This window comes from Oncorhynchus kisutch, linkage group LG9 (assembly GCF_002021735.2).
Source record: "Oncorhynchus kisutch isolate 150728-3 linkage group LG9, Okis_V2, whole genome shotgun sequence".
NCBI lineage: Eukaryota > Metazoa > Chordata > Actinopteri > Salmoniformes > Salmonidae > Oncorhynchus > Oncorhynchus kisutch.
Genome location: NC_034182.2, coordinates 316,125 through 335,929, shown reverse-complemented (window position 1 = coordinate 335,929; position 19,805 = coordinate 316,125). Strand labels below are relative to the sequence as shown.

The 19,805-nt window shown below is 44.9% G+C and overlaps 1 protein-coding gene across 3 annotated transcripts in view; it reads right to left on the bottom strand.

Moving 5' to 3' along the window:
• Positions 1-19,805, bottom strand: part of pcloa (piccolo presynaptic cytomatrix protein a) — a 66,866-nt gene that overhangs the window by 7,793 nt on the left and 39,268 nt on the right. For 2 of the 3 annotated variants that reach the window (XM_031831410.1, XM_031831412.1), the window contains exons 7-23: positions 18,521-18,589; positions 17,860-17,948; positions 17,523-17,598; positions 16,791-16,916; positions 12,190-12,298; positions 11,118-11,185; positions 10,603-10,841; positions 10,293-10,343; positions 9,961-10,091; positions 8,277-8,303; positions 7,368-7,461; positions 7,089-7,160; positions 6,610-6,910; positions 5,743-5,955; positions 2,277-2,415; positions 2,117-2,178; positions 173-307 (exon numbers count right to left, since the gene is read on the bottom strand). In XM_031831410.1, the coding sequence (XP_031687270.1) occupies positions 173-307; positions 2,117-2,178; positions 2,277-2,415; positions 5,743-5,955; positions 6,610-6,910; positions 7,089-7,160; positions 7,368-7,461; positions 8,277-8,303; positions 9,961-10,091; positions 10,293-10,343; positions 10,603-10,841; positions 11,118-11,185; positions 12,190-12,298; positions 16,791-16,916; positions 17,523-17,598; positions 17,860-17,948; positions 18,521-18,589 (2,001 nt within the window). The remainder of the gene's footprint in view (positions 1-172; positions 308-2,116; positions 2,179-2,276; positions 2,416-5,742; positions 5,956-6,609; positions 6,911-7,088; positions 7,161-7,367; positions 7,462-8,276; positions 8,304-9,960; positions 10,092-10,292; positions 10,344-10,602; positions 10,842-11,117; positions 11,186-12,189; positions 12,299-16,790; positions 16,917-17,522; positions 17,599-17,859; positions 17,949-18,520; positions 18,590-19,805) is intronic. The other variant, XM_031831411.1, reaches the window with a different exon arrangement.

Genomic DNA, 19,805 nt, shown 5'->3' with positions numbered 1-19,805 from the left:
TCTATTTTATGAAACAGTCTGTGTGTGTGTGTGTGTGTGTGTGCCTGAATTCACATGTATCTGTACCATTTGAGTGTTTGTGTGCGAGCGAGCGAATGTGCATCTGCATGAGTGTGTAAACGTGTGTGTGTGTACATGTTTGTGTGTAATGTACATGTGCATGTAGCAGTACCTGGCAGGTGGTCTGGAGACTTGAACTTGTAGGTGATGTTTCTGCACTGGAGAATCTCCAACACCAGCTGGTCTCCCTCTGTCTTCAGCTCCTTCCTCAGAGCTATCTTGATCTCTCCCATTACCTGGGTCTTACCTACACACACACACACACACACACACACACACGTTAATTCACATATACACACACACACACACACACACGCACACACGCACGCACACGTTAATTCACATACACACACACACCGGTGGAGGTCGGTGCCGTTTAAAAATTAGGGAGGACGATTATTTTTTTTACGAGCATGGCCTTATTTCTATTACAGCATATTGGATGACTGTCATTCATATTCCATTCACCCAGCTCAATGTAACAGCAATAGGTTTAGCTACTACATAATACTACAATTTTGCCTGTACCCAGTCTGTGAATGCAAGTTTACAATGTAGGTGCACAGGTTGAGAGAAATTTGAGCAATCAAAGTGACGGACATTGACACATTCACTCTTGCCTGCCTCTAGCTGAGCTAGGGTGTAATCATTAGTCCAACAGTTGAATATGACAGTTTTCATTGGACAAATTCAGGTATGTTGGCGGAATGAATACACCTGTGATCACATACAAACACAGTTCCCTTTGATCCCTTTGGTCGTTGTGTAATCCCTTACCACATCTACGTGCTCTCCTCCTCTCACCTTTCCCTTCCCTTGTGGACTTCAGTGCACAACACATTAGCTGCTTGTGACCAGGCTAAAAACAAATCCAAGCCAAACCTTCATATCATAACCGCTAACTGCTACACACAGCCTACATCGTTGTCACCATATTAACATCATAGTCAATATAGCTACTAGAACTAATGCATTAGTAAACCCGCTATAATCATGCAGTACAGTGTACAGTCAACAGCAAGCAGTTTAGCAGTTACAATGGCGGGCCCCTGTGGCAATAAATTAATAAAATCAAAAGCTTACCTTGACTTGGAAAAGTTCCAGTGTTGGATAGCCATATCCAGCTAGCTAAATTAACATCCCTCTCTGTTTGAGCCGGTTTGTTTGACTAAACTAGCTAGCTGCATTCGCTAGCTAAGTGAAAGTGAAAAAAATACAACTAAATACATCGCTATATAACTGTTCAACTATTGTCTTTCTCTTTGAGTCAACTACTTACCACATTTTGTGCACTGCAGTGCTAGCTAGCTGTAGTTTATGCTTTCAGTACTAGATTCATTCTCTGATCCTTTGATTGGGTGGACAACATGTCAGTTCATACTACAAGAGCTCTGATAGGTTGGAGGACGTCCTCTGGAAGATGTCATAATTACTGTGTAAGTCTATGGAACGTGGTGAGAACCAATAGCCTCCTAGATTTCGTATAGAAGTCAATGTACCCAGAAGGGGAAGGAAATTAGCTGTGCTCCGGCTACACAATATTGCTTGCCGACAGAGTGCTGTTGAGTGTACTGTAGACCTTCATTGCAAAACAGTGTTTTAATAAATGATTTGGTGACGTGAATATATTTAGTATAGTTTTATCTAAAAAGTATAACTTTTTTTATGTTTCACTATTTCAATGAAATTCAATAACGATGATGGTCCTCCCCTTCCTCCTCTGAGGAGCCTCCACTGATCACTAGAGTGTTCCTTCCATGACACGTGTCAGTACTGTATGAAGTATGCTCACAAGGTCAGATTAATGTGACTGGTGCTGTCACTTCCTGATGACTTATGACTTCACACCAGTCACAACACTCACACTGGGATTCAACTAAACCTGCCCTAGAGAGCAGACCAGCTAACCATAGTTACATCTGAGGGATGTGTTGACACATACTGTACACACTGAAGCTCACAGGGACATACTCACACCTATATACACACATGCATGCACACCATAGAATTACGCTTCCACCTCCAGGTGGTATACACACACACCACTGTGACTTACCCTCAGAGTCCATATGGCCCATTGGTGACATCATCACGTCAGTGCCATTTGGAATCTTCCCACTGTCCGGAACAAGATCATATCAAAATACAGAAATATACACACTGAGTGCACAAAACATTAGGATGTAAAATACAGTATATACAATAACCAAACTCACAACCGAGGGACCTGGAAGATGGCACTGTCCACGGCATTAGTCCCACCCTCATCCTCCAATAGGCTGTGAGCACTGCCACTCAGACCGCTGTCCAATGAGGCGGCTGTTACCGGGGCGTCGCCGGACCTGCCGGGCCGTGCTGTACGGAGATTGGACGACACAAGTCATGAGAGAAAGAGAGGGAGCCCTATATAGGCCTGGTTGAGAATATACTGCCTTATGTGGGTGCACTATAAGTCTCAATAAAGGCCTGGGTAACTGTCTCCTTTGGTTCCATTGTTGATATAGTATTACAACACCCATGCCTACTGTTACTATATTAAATATTATTTAGCACTTTGAGTGTGATGTATAGCTCTTCCACTTTATGTGACATAACATTGTGTGTGTGTGTGTGTGATCTACAGAATAAGGGCAGCCAACACCTCTCCTCCAATACACATCAAATTGTTATTATGAAAAGCACCACAATACTATAGAAGACAGGCATGAAGCATACACATATAGGCAGATGTAGTGGCATACGTACAGTATCATCCCTCACACATAAACAGGACAACATTTTCAAACCGCTTCATCATTGGACACACAGAGAGAACACAAGGACATAGACACATAACGATCCAGAGAAACAGTATCAAACATTAAGCAACATAAATATGTTCACAACAGACCAAACAAAAGGCCCACAGACCCTATTACGCATTAGTCATCTAAATGTCGGACTAAGTGTGTGTCTCTGCTTTGTGGGGATAACTAATCATTTTACTCTAAAACACATTGATGTAAAGTTACTTAAGCAATTTTACATTTGTTATTCAATCATCACAATTACATCTTAGTAACTGATCGTAGTTTCAAAACTTGAATGGTTTAAATGCCTATTTATGTGTTTGCTTTGCAAAAGTTACGTATAATAAATGCACTGTTTATATTCACAGCAACTTCTACAGTAAGTAAGTGTGTTACTGACTGGGTTTGACCTGGGTCTTCTTTGTTCCACAAGACTGTGTTAGCCAGCTGAGCTAAAGCCTAGGCATTAGCTCTGAGATCTAAATGCCAAAACAAGTTCAAATCACTTTTTTAGGTCTGGCAAGGTTATACACAAAACCACCTCTGTCACATAAGTGCAGTGGTGAGATAGATATAGAGTATGACTGGTTGGTTGTGAATGGCATGGTGTGGGATGTGTGAGTCACGTGACATGAAACTGGATCTATGCCGACGCTCTTCTCTCAGGCCTCTCGACACGATAAGAAAAAAGAAACGTTTGCTAATACCATTTAATGACCCAAGGGAGGAAAACGGAGTAAAAACGTGTACAGGTACTTTATAAAGTTTTATAAACTGCCCTGAATGCTGATTGGCTGACAGCCGTGTTATATCAGACCGTATACCATGGGTATGACAAAACATTTATTTGTACTGCTCTAATGATGTTGGTAACCAGTTTATAATAGCAATAAGGCACCTCGGGGGTTTGTGATATACGGCCAATATACCGCGGCTAAGGGCTGTGTCCTAGCACTCCGCATTGCGTCGTGCTTATGAACAGCCTTCAGCCGTGGTATATTGGCCATATACCACATCCCCCCGGGCCTTATTGCTTAATGGTTTTATGGTAATTGCTGTCAAAGCCTGATTTATTGTTAGGGAACAATGCCGCAGCCCTGGATTGATAGTCTATTTCCTGGTATTAGCAAACTGTGTCCACGGTCATTAAGAAATTGTGTCTCGCTACATGAATCTCTGGCTGTGTGGCTGGCTGTGTGGCTGTGTGTTAGCTCTTTCTCTCTCTGGTCACAATCTCTCCTAATATCCCTTTCTGTCTGTTGTACCTTGTCAGATCTCTTTTTGTCTGTTGTATTGTGTCAGATCTCTCTCTTTCTGCAGGTGTGCGTTAGTAGTATCCCAGCCTGTCTCTCTCCGGCTGCAACAATCTTTGCAGTCAGTCACACGACAGAAACGTGCGACTCTCACCTCCTTCTCTCTGTGGCCTCTCTTCAGACATGGCTTTCCTGAAGGTCAGGTGTCTGCCGTCTGCTTGGTTCCCAGTGGCCGATGCTGCCGGGCCCGGCGGGGCGGGGAGCGAATCGGATTGGGCTTTCTGAATGGTGAGCACGCCCACTATGGTGTGTCTGTGGTGCCTCAGGGAGAGGCGGCCTCTTTGGGCTGGGGGGTAGGAGACTGGAGGGCGTAAGGGGTGCAGGCGCGGGACAGGGTCACGCCAAGTGGGTAGAGGGCAGAGGTCAAGGCCGGGGGCAGGGGGCGGGCAAGATGGAGACTCAGAAAGCAGGAATATCATCACCATTGAAACCAGCTTTACTGTCAGTCACATGCAGCCACAGTGTGCTGTGCACAGTCGCCCCGGCCCTCCACATCACATAGGGGTGGGGCGTCTACTGATGTGCATTGTGCTCCAAAATAAAGAAAAAGAAGGGTGGGTGGGAGAGGGGCAGCGGACTGCATGCACAGCCATATCCGAGTGGAGTAGCTTCAGAAAGCCGGCCATTTTGGTATAAAACAGAAACCAAGTCCAAAACACAGGGGAAAAAAGGTATAATGAAATTTAAACGGAGGGAGAGGGTTAGGTTGGGAGACTTTCTTCTGAGTTCATCGTTGTAAATGCTTGGATCAGGTAGTTCAAACGATTCAAGTGATATCTAAGTGTAATTCCTAGCCTTCCCTCTCTTGGACCATGACACCATGACTAGTCCAAACTGAATCAAATATACTGTGTCTACTAATCTACTGATTCTACTGTGTGTACCATGGTAGTCAATGGCTTGACCAATCATGTGAGAGCACTGGCAGTGCTACTGTGTTCGGACACTGATTGACAACTGGTCCCAAATAGATTTTTCAAAAGCCCTACTTGTTTGTCGGGAGTCAGTCTTGTTTAAGATCATCATTGTCATTCTGTGACATTCTGTTAACTGTCTTACAACATTAAATAATACAAGAACATTTAAAAGAATGTTTGAAACAAACTTGGTTTAAGGGAGGATGATTATGCCTGCAACCTTATGAGTCGTTATTTAAACGTTTAGTTCCAATTTATGATCTAATTTCACAGAGGGTTTAGTTTCTGTTTTTAGAAACGTTAGTTTAGTTGTAGTAATTGTATATTTCCTTTTTATCAACCTTTTAACCAATGAAGTATAAAATGGTTTTAACAGCAATCTTTGTGGCTCTGGAGGTTCATTGAAACAGGGTAAACAAGAAGTGCTAGAATACGGTAAGTGTGATGCTGGATCTACACACCGTGGGAACATACAGAAGAGAAGCAGTGAGGGGGGGAGTACGGAAGGCACCAGAAGTAGGACAAATAAAAAAAAGGAGGGGGAAAAAATAGAAGGAAAAGGGGAAAAAAGAGAAAACAAAGAAAACAGCTCAAACTGGACAGAAGGGGGAACAGATGAGCGCGAGGCGGCCATGCTGCGGAGGCTTTATTTGCGTCTTTTACTTGGTTGGAGGCGGTGCTGTTGCTGCGGAGCCGGAGCTTCACCCGTTGCTACAGCGACACCGCCGGCGCCATCCTGCTGGTGTTGCCTTGCACTTTTGCGAGGCGCCGCACGTGGAGCCGCGCGTGGCGTATGTTGGCTGTGGCCCTCGGACGGGGAAGGCTTCGATGTGCCGGGGCTACTGTGAGATTTCTCAATAGTGGGCACCTGCGTGTCTAGAACAACCAAATTCACCAATTACCACCTATCATTACCATTAAAGCTACCATCTGTTGTTGTGCTCTTCTGTTTTTAAATCAGGGCTAGATAGCTACTAAGCTACATGCCACATTCTGTAGCGCCCTGTTTGAATGACCCTTTGGAAGTGGGTATTTTCCAATTGTTTGGGCCACATAAGTTTTCCACTTAAATTTGGGATTTTCCAATTAAGTTTAGGGTTAAGACTGAGGAGGTGGGGGTTGTTTTCAAAGCCTTCCATGGCCCTGTACGGGAATGGAGGAAGCTGAGGGTAGGAAAAGTCTGAGCTGAGTGGAGTCATGGCAACAGCACAAAATAAAAACATGGCAAAGCAAAGAGCATGAATCCAAAGCTATAATGGGTGAGTCTGAATAGTGAGGGAGAAGTGACAGAGGGGGGATAGAAAGAGAGACAGAGAGAAAGAGAGAGACAGGCAGAGATAGCTAGGCAGACAGAGAGAGAGAGACAAAGACAGCTAGAGAAAATGAGAGAGAGAGAGATAAAGAGAACAAGGGAGAAAAGGAGAAAGGGAGAGAGAACCAGAACAGGTACAGATAGAGAGAAAGGAGTAGGGTAGGTTGTTCATGATGACTAAGAGGCCAGAGGGAAGGGAAAGACAGAACCTCTCCTACCCTTGGCTGGATCAGGGAAGATCCCATGGCTCCGGCTCTTGATGACCGACGACTTGGGCGGGTCCTGGTTCCCGTGGGCGGGTGTTTTGGGGGAGGCGTGCTGCGAGGGGGGCTTGGGGGAGTCCTGGTTACCGTGGGCAGGGGTTTTGGGGGAGGCGTGCTGTGAGGGGGGCTTGGGGGAGTGCTGGCGCCCCTGTGCTGAAAGGGAGCGCCGGTGGTGCTCTCCCTCACTCTGTTCCTTCAGAGGGAGCCAGCGTGGGATGTTATCCATGTTAGCTGTGTTGGACAGGTCCATCAACACCTAGAGGAACACCCACATACATGTCCTTTAACATCAAGAACACCCACACACATCCCCTTTAACATCAACCTCACATAGTGGATGGCTGCTTCTTATAGGAAACTTACAGCAGCATCACAGTAATGTATGTCACCCTCACAGAAGTGCTATGGACAAAATGCATGTCTTTCTCTCTCACCTCTCCCAGAAAGTCGTTGGAGGAGCACTTGTCGTAGTCCCACACGCTCACCTCCAGCAGCTTCTTCCTCAGCTGAAACACAGCGCACACACACCACACCCCCAGACACACACCACACACACACACACACACACACACACACACACACACACACACACACACACACACACACAATTATTCCTCTAAACTCACAAAAGCAGTATTCACAGTAACCAAACACATCAAACACACAGGACATTGTGGTTATCCCAAAAGCAGTTAGAGATACTGTAGCAGTACCTGTTCCAGGTGGATGTTCTTATAGATAACAGTCTGGTTCCACTCTGGGTTCAGACTCTGGCCAGCTTGTTTTGATCTCCTCTTATTCTCAGCACTGGAATCACACACAGACAGAGCAGGCCATTAGCAAGGTATGCACACACACACACACACACACACACACACACACACACACACACACACACACACACACACACACACACACACACACACACACACACACACACACACACACGCACACATACACACACACAAAACATAGAAATTCAGAACATAATAGCACAATGTTAGGGTGCAGGGCACAATGAAAGGAAGTAACGAGCTATGTTAAGATGTAGGGCACAATGTAAGGGTGTACGGAACAATGTAGGGCACAATGTAAGGGTGTACGGAACAATTTAGGGCACAATTAAAATGGAAGACCAAAGGGAACAACACTGGATACAACGGATATCACAATATCAAGAACAACGTCAGGGTGAGGTACAAAGTAAAACACAATATCAAGAACAACGTCAGGGTGAGGTACAAAGTAAAACACAATATTAGAACAGCAATTTAGGGTACTTTATATGTCTGACAAACATGTAGGGAAATGAGTTAAGGGAAAGTGGGGAATCATATGTTAGGTCATATCGAGGTAGAGTCTACTGTAGTATGCATATTAGAACACAATCTAAGGAGGTAGGGAACAATATGAGGGCATAGGGCAGAAGTGTACAATGCATGGGAGTGGAAAGGTGTTAGAGTGAGTATATAGTGACTAGCTGGGGTTATACGCTCGTCACCAGCACCACATGCATTGGGCCCTGAGCCTTCAACTCAATCGTCATCACAATCCAGGTCCAACCTTACTACAACCTAACAGCAACCATCAAATTCAAAAGTCAGAGTGGGCAAATCACATACCTGGCATTCTGGACAACCATGACCTGACTGAATGGGTCCAGCATGCATTAAATATAAGAACAGCATACAAAAACAAGAGTCAGTGTCAGGGGGGTTAGGAGTGTGTGTGGGGTGTGTGTGGATGTAGTTTTGGTGGAAGGGGGGGGGGGGGGGGGGGGGGTTAAGTGAGCAGTGAGGGTTCAGGTGTGTGGTGGTGGGGGGGGGGCAGTGTGTGTGTGTACTTGGGAAGGTCAGTAACAGGGAAGTGGGCATGGGGCACAGGATATGTGTTGGGGCAGTGAGAGAGGAATGTGTCTGTGTGTATTGTGAGTGTGCATTTTCCCCCAGCGTGTGTGTGCTTGTATATGCATGTGTGTAACACTAGTCCAGTGGTCCCTAAGGACTCCATAGATAAGGGTAGGGTAAGTGGGAGAGCTGATTACAACATGACATAATCACATTGAGCACTGAGATCCAGACGGCTACAGTGTGGATCGTATTACAAGCTATTATGAGTCTTGTCGATTTCCCTGCTCTATTCCGCCTAGCAACAAGGGCAAAGGGGAAAACTCAGCAGAACTACATGGCAAAATATAACATAATTTACATCATGTTTAGGGTATTACATGTGTGTCGTTTGACGCTGATTAGGTGTTAATGACTCCCTTCATAAAAACTAGGTATCAAATGTCTACATAGAAACAGTTCCTAGAATGGTAATTACATTTCATATCATGTGACAGGCTTGTAACAGGCTTATCACAGTGGCATGATGGAATTGATCTGACATCTGGTGTGGGTGCATAGAACACAACATGCCATGGCCAGCTAAAATCAATCGTAAATCGATTTTAAGATGAATGGGAGTTCGTTTTAAGCTTTCCAAAATGGCTTCCTTTTGAAGTGGTCTAGCCATGGTTTTAATGGTAATCTTGGTTCTATGCATTTCTTCCATATGAATGCGTTTGTCCACATGACCTGAAATTCACAAGGCCTTTTACACACGTGAAACACCCTGAAACTAAACTAATCACCTTTCCAGTGTTTTATATACACTTAAACACAATTACAGTAACACTTTACCACACAACCATTCAACACTGCTATCGATAATGCTTCCACTACGATATGACACAGTTCATTATTAACTCACAGTGATGCACATCCGACAAGGAAATGCTCTGGTAACATTACAGAGCATAGATACATGGACAGAGCACAGCAACAGAGCAAGGATGAGAAGTGAAAGAGTTACATAATGGCTGTAGTGTGTAGGCTACTATAGGTGATCTGTGAAGTGTACTTAACTTCTCTCACCAAAGAGATTGTTCTCTCCTTGACTTGACTAGTTCCAGTGTTTCTGTCCCTACCTCTCTGCTATAGCCTAGAATCCAAACGGAATACCACTCCTCACTGCTTGCCTGCAAACTAAACTGAATATACTTTCATTTCAAATTTAAAAAAAAGAGTGATGTTCAGTTTGGATTCCAGACCAGCTTTCTTTCTTTGGTAGGGTTGTAGAATTCTGTTAAGTTTCCCAAAATTCCCAAGTTTCCCAGAAATCTGGATTGGGGGATTCCGGATAAGCCGCTTATTCTCTCCTGACTCCAAGAATCTGCCAGGATTTTTATTTAGAAACCTGGGAATTTTGTGAAAGTTATCAGAATTTTGTAAACCCTACTGGTAGCGTATCCAACAGACTCACCCCCTCCCCGGGAGGAGGTAGACTTTGACGAAGGGGTCGGAGTAGCCGTTGTTGTCTCGGGGGGCCAGGTTCCTGGCTTGGAGCACGTGAACAATCAGGTTCCCCAGCTGCTTGTCATAGTTGATTTGAAGCTGCAAAATCAAGAGACGGTGGAATCTCAACGAGACGACTGGCCTTAGTAAAACACCTTATGAAGTGCATGGATATACAAGCAGTGGTGAGTCAAGGAATCTCAACGAGACGACTGGCCTTAGTAAAACACCTTATGAAGTGCATGGATATACAAGCAGTGGTGAGTCAAGGAATCTCAAAACAAGGCTTGGTCAGCTGACCTGTATCTCTCCAGTAACAGGGTGGGATTGTGTCTTCACTGGTTCCGCAGACTGGAAGATGACAGAAACACATTTAGAAACAGTAAGTGTGTGTGCATGTAAAGAACTGTCGATGAGTACAGAATTATGCATAAGATTAGTTAAAAACGCTTTCAAACTAAAATGCATACAACATACAGTATGTGCCAATATAGAATTGCCTCTATTGAAAATTAGACAGTTCTTTTGAACATAAAATATGTTCTAGTCATGCAACCAGAAGATGACGCCTGTGTTCAATTTAGCTCCACATCATCCTCCAACCGTTCACCTTGCTGCTGTGGCGTTTCTTGCTGACGGAGGGCGACCCCGGCTGTCCCGGACTCTGGATGGCGCTAGAAGTGGCCGAGGCGGCGCCTGAGATGGCTGTGTGGGGTCCTTTCTCTCCCCCCACGGTGGAGGAGGAGGACGTGGCGGTGGTAGGTGGAGGAGCCTGCTGCAGGGACACCTTCTGTAGCTCTGCAGCCAGTTGTTTCGGATCCACCCCCGGAGACCTGGGGGGTCTGTCACCTAGAGCACAGACACACACGTATGGACACAAATTCACAAAGAGAAACACACACACACACACATTTGAAGTTATGGAATCATTCACTGTGGTAGAGGCCATAGTGATTGAAATATTCTAGTTGCAGAACCTTAAGGGATTTTGTACCTTCAGTGAGGAGAGTCGAGAGAGAGGGGAAGTTGAGAGAGAAGGTAAAGAAAAATGAGAGAGAAGGGGAAGATAGCAGAGAGAGAGGGGGGAGGACACCCTGGGGTGAAGAGGCTAAGCTCTTACTCTACCTGGTTTGCTATGGTCTGGGAGATCAAGGTGCTGAGAGCCCTCTGAGTCAGCCAGCATGTTCAGATCTCTGAGGGAGAGAGAGCGAGAAAGTGAGAGAGAGAGAAAGTGAGAGAAAGTGAGAGAGCCAGATTGAGCGGGTAAGAGAGAGAGAGAGAGAGACAGGTTGGGAAGAGAGAAAAGAGAAAACAATTGTGTCAAAAAGAGAGGACAGAGATGAGTGGGAGAGAGAAGTCACCAGTGAGGGAGTGCGAGGCAATGAGATTAATTTAGAGAAGACTGAGATTTTATAAAAGAAATGTATTCTATGTGAATCAGAAACAACCCACTCTAGAGAACTACTGAAGCTAATGAAGACTGCTCACTTCCAAATATTTGAGGTGGAACCCCCGCAAGGCTGTTATCAGTGAGTGTAGGTGGCAGTGCTCAAATATATATCTTAAGGCTTAAATTCCTCCTCCTCTATCAAATCATAACAAACGATAAAGGGAGAAGAGAGAGAGAGGAAGGTAGCTGGACAGAGAGAAACTGAGAAGGAGAGGGAGATATATAGAGAGAGAAAGAGTGACAGGAACAGAGAGAGAGAGGAAGCCTAAGACCAATAAGAAAGGGAGAGACAGTCACAGAGAGAAAGTGGGATGGAGAGGGAGAGACAGTCACAGAGAGAAGAAAGTGGGACGGAGAGGGAGAGACAGTCACAGAGAGAAGAAAGTGGGATGGAGAGGGAGAGACAGTCACAGAGAGAAGAAAGTGGGATGGAGAGGGAGAGACAGTCACAGAGAGAAGAAAGTGGGACGGAGAGGGAGAGACAGTCACAGAGAGAAGAAAGTGGGACGGAGAGGGAGAGACAGTCACAGAGAGAAGAAAGTGCGACGGAGACGGAGAGACAGTCACAGAGAGAAGAAAGTGGGACGGAGAGGGAGAGACAGTCACAGAGAGAAGAAAGTGGGACGGAGAGGGAGAGACAGTCACAGAGAGAAGAAAGTGGGACGGAGAGAGAGAGAGACAGTCACAGAGAGAAGAAAGTGGGACGGAGAGGGAGAGACAGTCACAGAGAGAAGAAAGTATGCTCACAGTCTCACGCAGAGTTCTGCCTCGCCACACTGCTGTACCACAAGCCCCTGCACTTCCTCGTAGGTCTTCCCCGTCAGAGGAAGCTCGTTCCACTCCAGCACCTGCATTCCTATATTCACACACACACGCATGCACGCACACACGTACACAAACATAGTTAGTTTACCATATAAAATGTATCACACCTAATTCTCACATTCGAAAACTGAAACCAATTAGCTAAGTGTAAAGTGTATCACCTCACACACATACAGAAACACACCACACCATCATCAACAACACACAGTACCAATGAGTCCTGTTTCAACACCACAACACACTGCTGTGCAGCCTCCTATAAACTCTAACTCTTTCTCCAACAACCCCATGCTTCGAAGAAAGTTAAACCACATGACCACAGGGTCAGTAGCAGGGTTTGGATCAATTCCATTTCAATTCAGTCAGTACATGAGATCACATTCAAATTCTTCAATTGAAAAGTGTTGCTTTGTCAAGTCTTGTACTGAAGTTTTGATTCACTTCCTGAATTGAAATGCAATTGACCCTGGTCAGTAGAGGTCAGATCAGGACAAAGCACCACAAACTCACACACGCACACACAGGCACACACACACACACACGGCACACACACGGCACCCAGACACACGGCACACACACACACACAGGCACACACACACACGGCACACACACATGGCACACACACATGGCACACAAACAGACCAGTCCTACAGCACTGCAAAAGCACACACACTCCGTGCTGTCCAGCAGCACTCACACAGGTGAAAGCAAGTCTTGACGTAGGCAACTAGACTCTGACTGCGCCGAGCTCCTGAGCTGTGTTACCTACATGGAGTTTCACACTAGTTACTCAGTGACACAGTATGGCAGTATGACTCATCACACACACTCGGTCTGAGCCTTCGCACCTGCTAGAATTGACACAATTCTGTATTCACACCGCTCACTGTGAGAAACCATGTTCCAAAGTTTCAGCGGAAGTGTCACCTTACACAGAGACACTTTGTTTGGAACGGACACAGTCATAGCTGCAGCTCTCCATGGTAACGTTTTCACTGGCAAAACAATGAGCTCTGCTAGAGTGAAAGGTAACAGTGTCACTAGGCTACTACCCATCTCCTTCAGGCCTGGATGTTTTAGTCATCGGATAATAAATACTACTGGTGAATGCAACTTCCTGGGATCATCCTAAATGTGTGTGTTAATGAGTGCATGCAGGTATGTCGAGTAAAGAAGAACAAGCATTTGGTCTGAATGAGGATTGATGATCTGCACTGTTTGGAGATGGACACTTATCTGGGCCATGTTCAGTAGGGAAAACATTTTGAAACAGAGAGGTACTGGATCTGAATTTGTACAATAAGAAGAACACAGGTGTTCATTTTCAGTTGCAAAACGTTTTGCTATGGTGTGCCCGAATGAACACAACCCAGGTGTTGACTGTATGCAGAAGAGGTTGACGATGGTGCCTCCATAGCTGACCTACTAGACGAGTGCAGAGGTGAGATCCAACCTGTCACAGCATTGATAAATACACACCGGTCCAGACCAACCTGTAGTTAAAGATCATTCTGATACAGCTGACACAGAGGAACAGCTGTTATTCAAAATGTTATTTAACCTTTATTTAACTAGGCAAGTCAGTTAAGAACAAATTCTTATTTACAGTTCAAGCCCATGATAAATCAGAGAGAGAGGGAGGAAGGGAGGGAGGGAGGACAAAGATAAATTGATGGAAGAGAGATTGGTCAGGTGCAGGGAAGAAGGGACAGAGAGAAAGCAAGAGGGAGGGAGGGAGAGTGAAGGAGGGAAAGATGAAGAAAATGGGGAGAGAGGGCACACACACACAGAATGCATGCATGCACACACAATAGCACAGACACACACACACAGTGTGACAGATGGATGGCCCTGGCTCCCACCAGGTGGCTCTGAGCTGTATCTCTTCCCTCTTCTCTTTACAGTCCTCCGACCCACCTCTCATACATCAGGCCCCAGACAGCCCCTACAAAGGCAGCGGCCACAGCCGTGCTAATTCACAACTGTCCAGCATGGACCCTGTACAACCCCCAGACTGAGACAGAGAGAATGAGAGAGAGACCAGAGAGAGAGCGAGAGAGAGACCAGAGAGACCAGAGAGCGAAAGAGAGCGAGAAAGAGAGAGACCAGAGAGAGAGAGATCAGAGAGAGACCAGAGGGACAGAAAGAGCGAGAGACCAGAGAGAGAGAGACCAGAGAGAGAGAGACCAGAGAGAGACCAGAGGGACAGAAAGAGAGAGACCAGAGAGAGACCAGAGAGAGACCAGAGGGACAGAAAGAGAGAGACCAGAAAGAGAGAGACCAGAGAGAGACCAGAGACACAAGAGAGAGAAAGAGAGAGACCAGAGAGAGAGAGAGACCAGAGAGAGACCTGAGGGACAGAAAGAGAGAGACCAGAGAGAGAGACCAGAGAGAGACCAGAGGGACAGAAAGAGAGATACCAGAGAGACCAGAGAGAGACCAGAGGGACAGAAAGAGAGAGACCAGAGAAAGAGAGACCAGAGATACAGAAAGAGAGAGACGAGAGGGACAGAAAGAGAGAGACCAGAGAGAGATCAGAGAGAGACCAGAGAGAGACCAGAGAGACCAGAGAGAGAGACCAGAGAGAGACCAGAGAGACAAGAGAGAGACCAGAGAGAGAGACCAGAGGGACAGAAAGAGAGAGACCAGAGAGAGACCAGAAAGACAAGAGAGAGAAAGAGATCGACCAGAGAGAGACCAGAGGGACAGAAAGAGAGTGACCAGAGAGAGAGACCAGAGAGAGACCAGAGAGAGAGACCAGAGAGAGACCAGAAAGACAAGAGAGAGACCAGAGAGAGAGACCAGAGAGAGACCAGAGGGACAGAAAGAGAGAGACCAGAGAGAGACCAGAAAGACAGAAAGAGAGAGACCAGAGAGAGACCAGAGAGACAAGAGAGAGAAAGAGAGCGACCAGAGAGAGACCAGAGGGACAGAAAGAGAGTGACCAGAGAGAGACCAGAGAGACAAGAGGGACAGAAAGAGAGAGACCAGAGAGAGAGACCAGAGAGAGACCAGAGAGAGACCAGAGAGAGAGACCAGAGAGAGACCAGAGAGAGACCAGAGGGACAGAAAGAGAGAGACCAGAGAGAGACCAGAGAGAGAGAGACCAAAGAGACAAGAGAGAGAAAGAGACCAGAGAGAGAGAGCAGAGAGAGACCAGAGGGACAGAAAGAGAGAGACCAGAGGGACAGAAAGAGAGAGACCAGAGAGACCAGAGAGACCAGAGAGACCAGAAAGAGACCAGAGAGAGAGACCAGAGAGAGACCAGAGGGACCGAAAGAGAGAGACCAGAGAGAGAGACCAGAGAGAGACCAGAGAGACCAGAGAGACCAGGGAGAGACCAGAGAGAGACCAGAGAGAGACCAGAGAGACCAGAGAGAGACCAGAGAGAGACCAGAGAGACCAGAGAGAGAGAGACCAGAGAGAGACCAGAGAGACAGAAAGAGAGAGCGAGATAGAGAAAGATACACATTCTCCCTCCAGTCAAATCAATAAGTCTCATGAAAGTCATTTCTGTTAATAGGACATAGCCATCCATCTTCAGGTAGTGTTGTATTGACAACTGGCCAGGAGTGAGACTGTCGAGGGATAAATGGACAATGCTTACTGCTTGTTGTGCCTAAGGCCCCTTAGTTTGGATTCAGATCTATACAACTCTGGGCCATAGCCCTACCACTGAGTTTTAGCACATTCCCAGAGATGTAGTAATGAAATAATATGGGTAAACCCTGAACGAAGGTCAAGATGACAGGAGTAAAGTAACAGAAACTCTAATGTGAGTATTGCTAAGCTGGAGTAATAGTTGCTAACTTACAAAGCCATTCCGAAACTTAAAATGCATTTTGAGCGATTGATTGAAGAAAACCTGTGATATCATTACATTCAGAATTCTGAAAGCGCTTGGGTGAAATATCTCAAACCTTTCGTTCTCTAAAGCTCCCCCTCATGGACTATTGCCTGGAGGTGACAAAACAAAATGCAAATTAACTTCTATTTTTGTCGTCTCCGTGTCGTTCCCTCTCAGTCCTCACATCTCACTCAAGTCAGATTCCTCTCAAACCATCTGTCAGTCAGTGAGCCACTGCTGCATTCATACACACACACTAAGGATAGAAAATGACAGGAGAGAAAGGTAAACAGAGAGAGATATGGCTGGATAAACAAACGGATTTAAGGAAACAGACAGATGGAGAAAGACAGATAGAGTTATGAGTCCTTCTTCTGATAAGAATCACTCATGTCCAGGCTTGGACTTGATTCTTGAACTGATTGATTCATAAAGGGAGAAGTACATTTCACATGTAGACATGTCTCTCTCAAATGTTTTTTTGAGCAACATAAGTGCTTGACTGATATACCCATTTTGCACCATTTCATATTCATTATGGCCACGCAGAAAATGAAAACAAGCATTTCTTAATGGACGAGTTCAGGTAGTCCCTTCCTGGTTCAGTCAGTTTGGTGCCTAATGAATACGACCCAGGAGTGCAGTATATATCCCAAGATTTGTGAAGTTAACTTACCCTCTAGTATCTTCCCAGTCTGTTGGGCAACTCCTCCAGGTAAGACTTTAGCGACGTAGGCTCCGATGTGTCCGTTGGTCCCTGGAACCTCTTTACCTCCCACCACTCTGATACCCAATCCATTCCCTGGAAATTAAGAGGTAGAAACCCCCAAATGAGTGAGAAGCATGAACACACACAACACACATGCACGTACAGTGGTCAGACACCCATTAAGAGTATGCATGCACAGGAATATGTATCCAGTGTAGAATGTAGACACACACATTTATGTACACACACACACACACACACACACACACACACACACACACACACACACACACACACACACACACACACACACACACACACACACACACACACGCAGACACACAGTCGTTTAGAGATCAGTCATTTAAACTAAAGAGTAAATACACGCTTATCACACTGACACAGTCACCCAAATCCCACAGACAAATGGTTCATTTTTAGCACTTCTCCACATAAACAAGCAACTTCTTTGTGGCCTGCTGACTAATTGCAAAAAGCTAATCCGGTGTGTCAATGATACGCCATTTTGAGCCAGGATGGATGACTGATGAGAATGGAGATGTGCCAAATCAACAGAGGAGCCATGAAATGTCTACCCCATTTTGGGTCAAGACCAACATTAAGACCGGTCACTGCGTGAAGACAGCTGTGTTTATGACAGATTGTGTCCATGTGCAAGGTAAACTGTGTTTCCCTTACCTGACACGCTGCGGTCCTTGGGATCCCTCTGCAGTTTGACTCTGGTGTGAGGAAAGGGGTAGTAAACACCCTTCCCCTGAGAGACACATACAGGAAACTACATAAGTGTTTTATAGGCTATTACACCTCAACAGACAGCTGCAATTACTGATACAAATGCATGCTTGAAAATGGCTCCACAATTACAGTATGTAGTCATGAATATATATGTAATTAGTTTGGGTTATTTCTGCAAGAAAGAATAAACAGTAAAGCATTGTTTTAAAAGTCTGTGTGCATATGGGCATTTCTCAACTTTATGACTTGTGCCGTGTGTGGGTTGGTGCGTGGGTGTCACCTGTCTCCTGTCCGGCCCTTGTCCGTTCTCTGGTCGTCCCTCGCGGGGTTTGTCAAACCAGTCCGTTTCCTCTCGCCGTAGGTGGTAGGCTTCAGAGACAAATAGGCCATGATCATTAACCCTGTCAATCAGTCCCTTCTAACCTATCAGTGGGGACAAGCTTTCTGATTGGTTGGAAGAGAGGGGACGGGCAGTTGAAACAGGAAGGAAGAGAAAGAGGCCTCCAAGAAAGGTAAAGATTTAGGGAATTTCAAGATATAAATGACAAGCAACTAAATGAGAATACTTTTCTGATGAAATATTTAACGCCAGGGGTAACTTTAACTTATCTTATGGTAGATGTCATTTATTGGCATTAATGTTTGGCATGTTTTTCACACTATCATGCCAACCTGACCAATGCTCTTTTTAGTTAATATGGCACAGTATAGGGTTAGTCCGTTTTCTTTCCATAGTTTATAACAACTGGCACCAGTTACTGTACAGTAGGTAACCATGGTAACAGTCTGACGTTTAGACTGGTGTAGCTCACTTTTAGAGTGCTGGTAAATGTGAAAATAAATGTACGGTCCTGTGAAAATAGATGTTGGCTTATGGATGATTGACAGGTAGGGGGCAGGGCGGGGCAGGATAATGGAACACCCTAGAACTAATACTATACCGTTTGGGATATTCTCATGTGATTGTCGGGGATCATCTCTGTTCAGTGCCAGCATGGAGTCACTTAGGGCTGTAACCAAGGGAAATTGATAAACATGGAGTTTTCTGCCCTATATGACATCATGTAGGTCAAAGGGTCAAGTTCTACACACTTATTATGGGATAGGGTTATTGGATCTAGGGGGTTTATTTCCTGTCATGACAAGACCTATTGGCACAGCGGTAGATTTTTTTGTTCATATGCATATGAAATCAATTAAACAGTGTTATGAAGGGAATTGTTTTAAAGTAGACATGGTTGTCAGCAGAAGAGATGGAGACATAACAGAGAGAGAAAAGAGAAAACTGTAATGCCTACATTTTGTTAGAGCATGCGTAAAAGACCCGAATAAAGAGTGACATCACAAAATCAGGAAGAGCTTTGTTCATGCTACAATAAACATTATATTCCCCATGCAAACATGTACAACAAAGGTATGACACCCATGCACATATTCAGACAAACACATGTAAATGAAATGTATTTATTATAGATTAACAGAACATGCATTAACATAACATGCATTGGAAAACCCTTAGAGATGGACATGTGAGAAAGAATTCTAGAAAAGAGAGAAAGGATCCTTCCCATATCATCTAGAAATTGTCAAGTGTATTTCATCCAACTAAGAAATACTGCACTGATGCAATGATAATACTGTATGTACCTAACTACCACAACAAAATACATTTAAACCTTCCAATAGATCTGTAATAGGCCTGTCATAGTCTAAATAGATCATGTATCATGTAACATAACGTGTAGTGTTCACACAGATACACATTCCTATGAATGTCCTCACCTGAACTACTGAATTTGAAATAAACATCAAATATCTGAAGGACAAAGCAATAAACACATTCCATAACATTTTCTAGCCAGAGGCACTTTTTCAATTGATCACTTCAGAGAAAGCGAGGCTCTTTTCCCATTTCCCTGCACCATCTGACCTGAGCTTTCAAGTAGAGGGATTATTCTACTCCCAACACCTGGGCATTAGTTAAACAAGCAAGTTGTGAAATACTACGGAAGTCCTCTAGGACTTAAAGTACAAAACCATATTTTCAAGTATGTCAGTTATAGAGCAGAAATGACAACATTTAGCAAACAAAACTGCTGATCAGTTTCAGAGACAGAATGCTATTGGAGGAAGGATACCTTCTGCATGTCTATAAGTGATAGAATATTTTAGAGTAACATTCATAGAGATTAAATAGGAACATATATATAATGATTCCAACGAAGA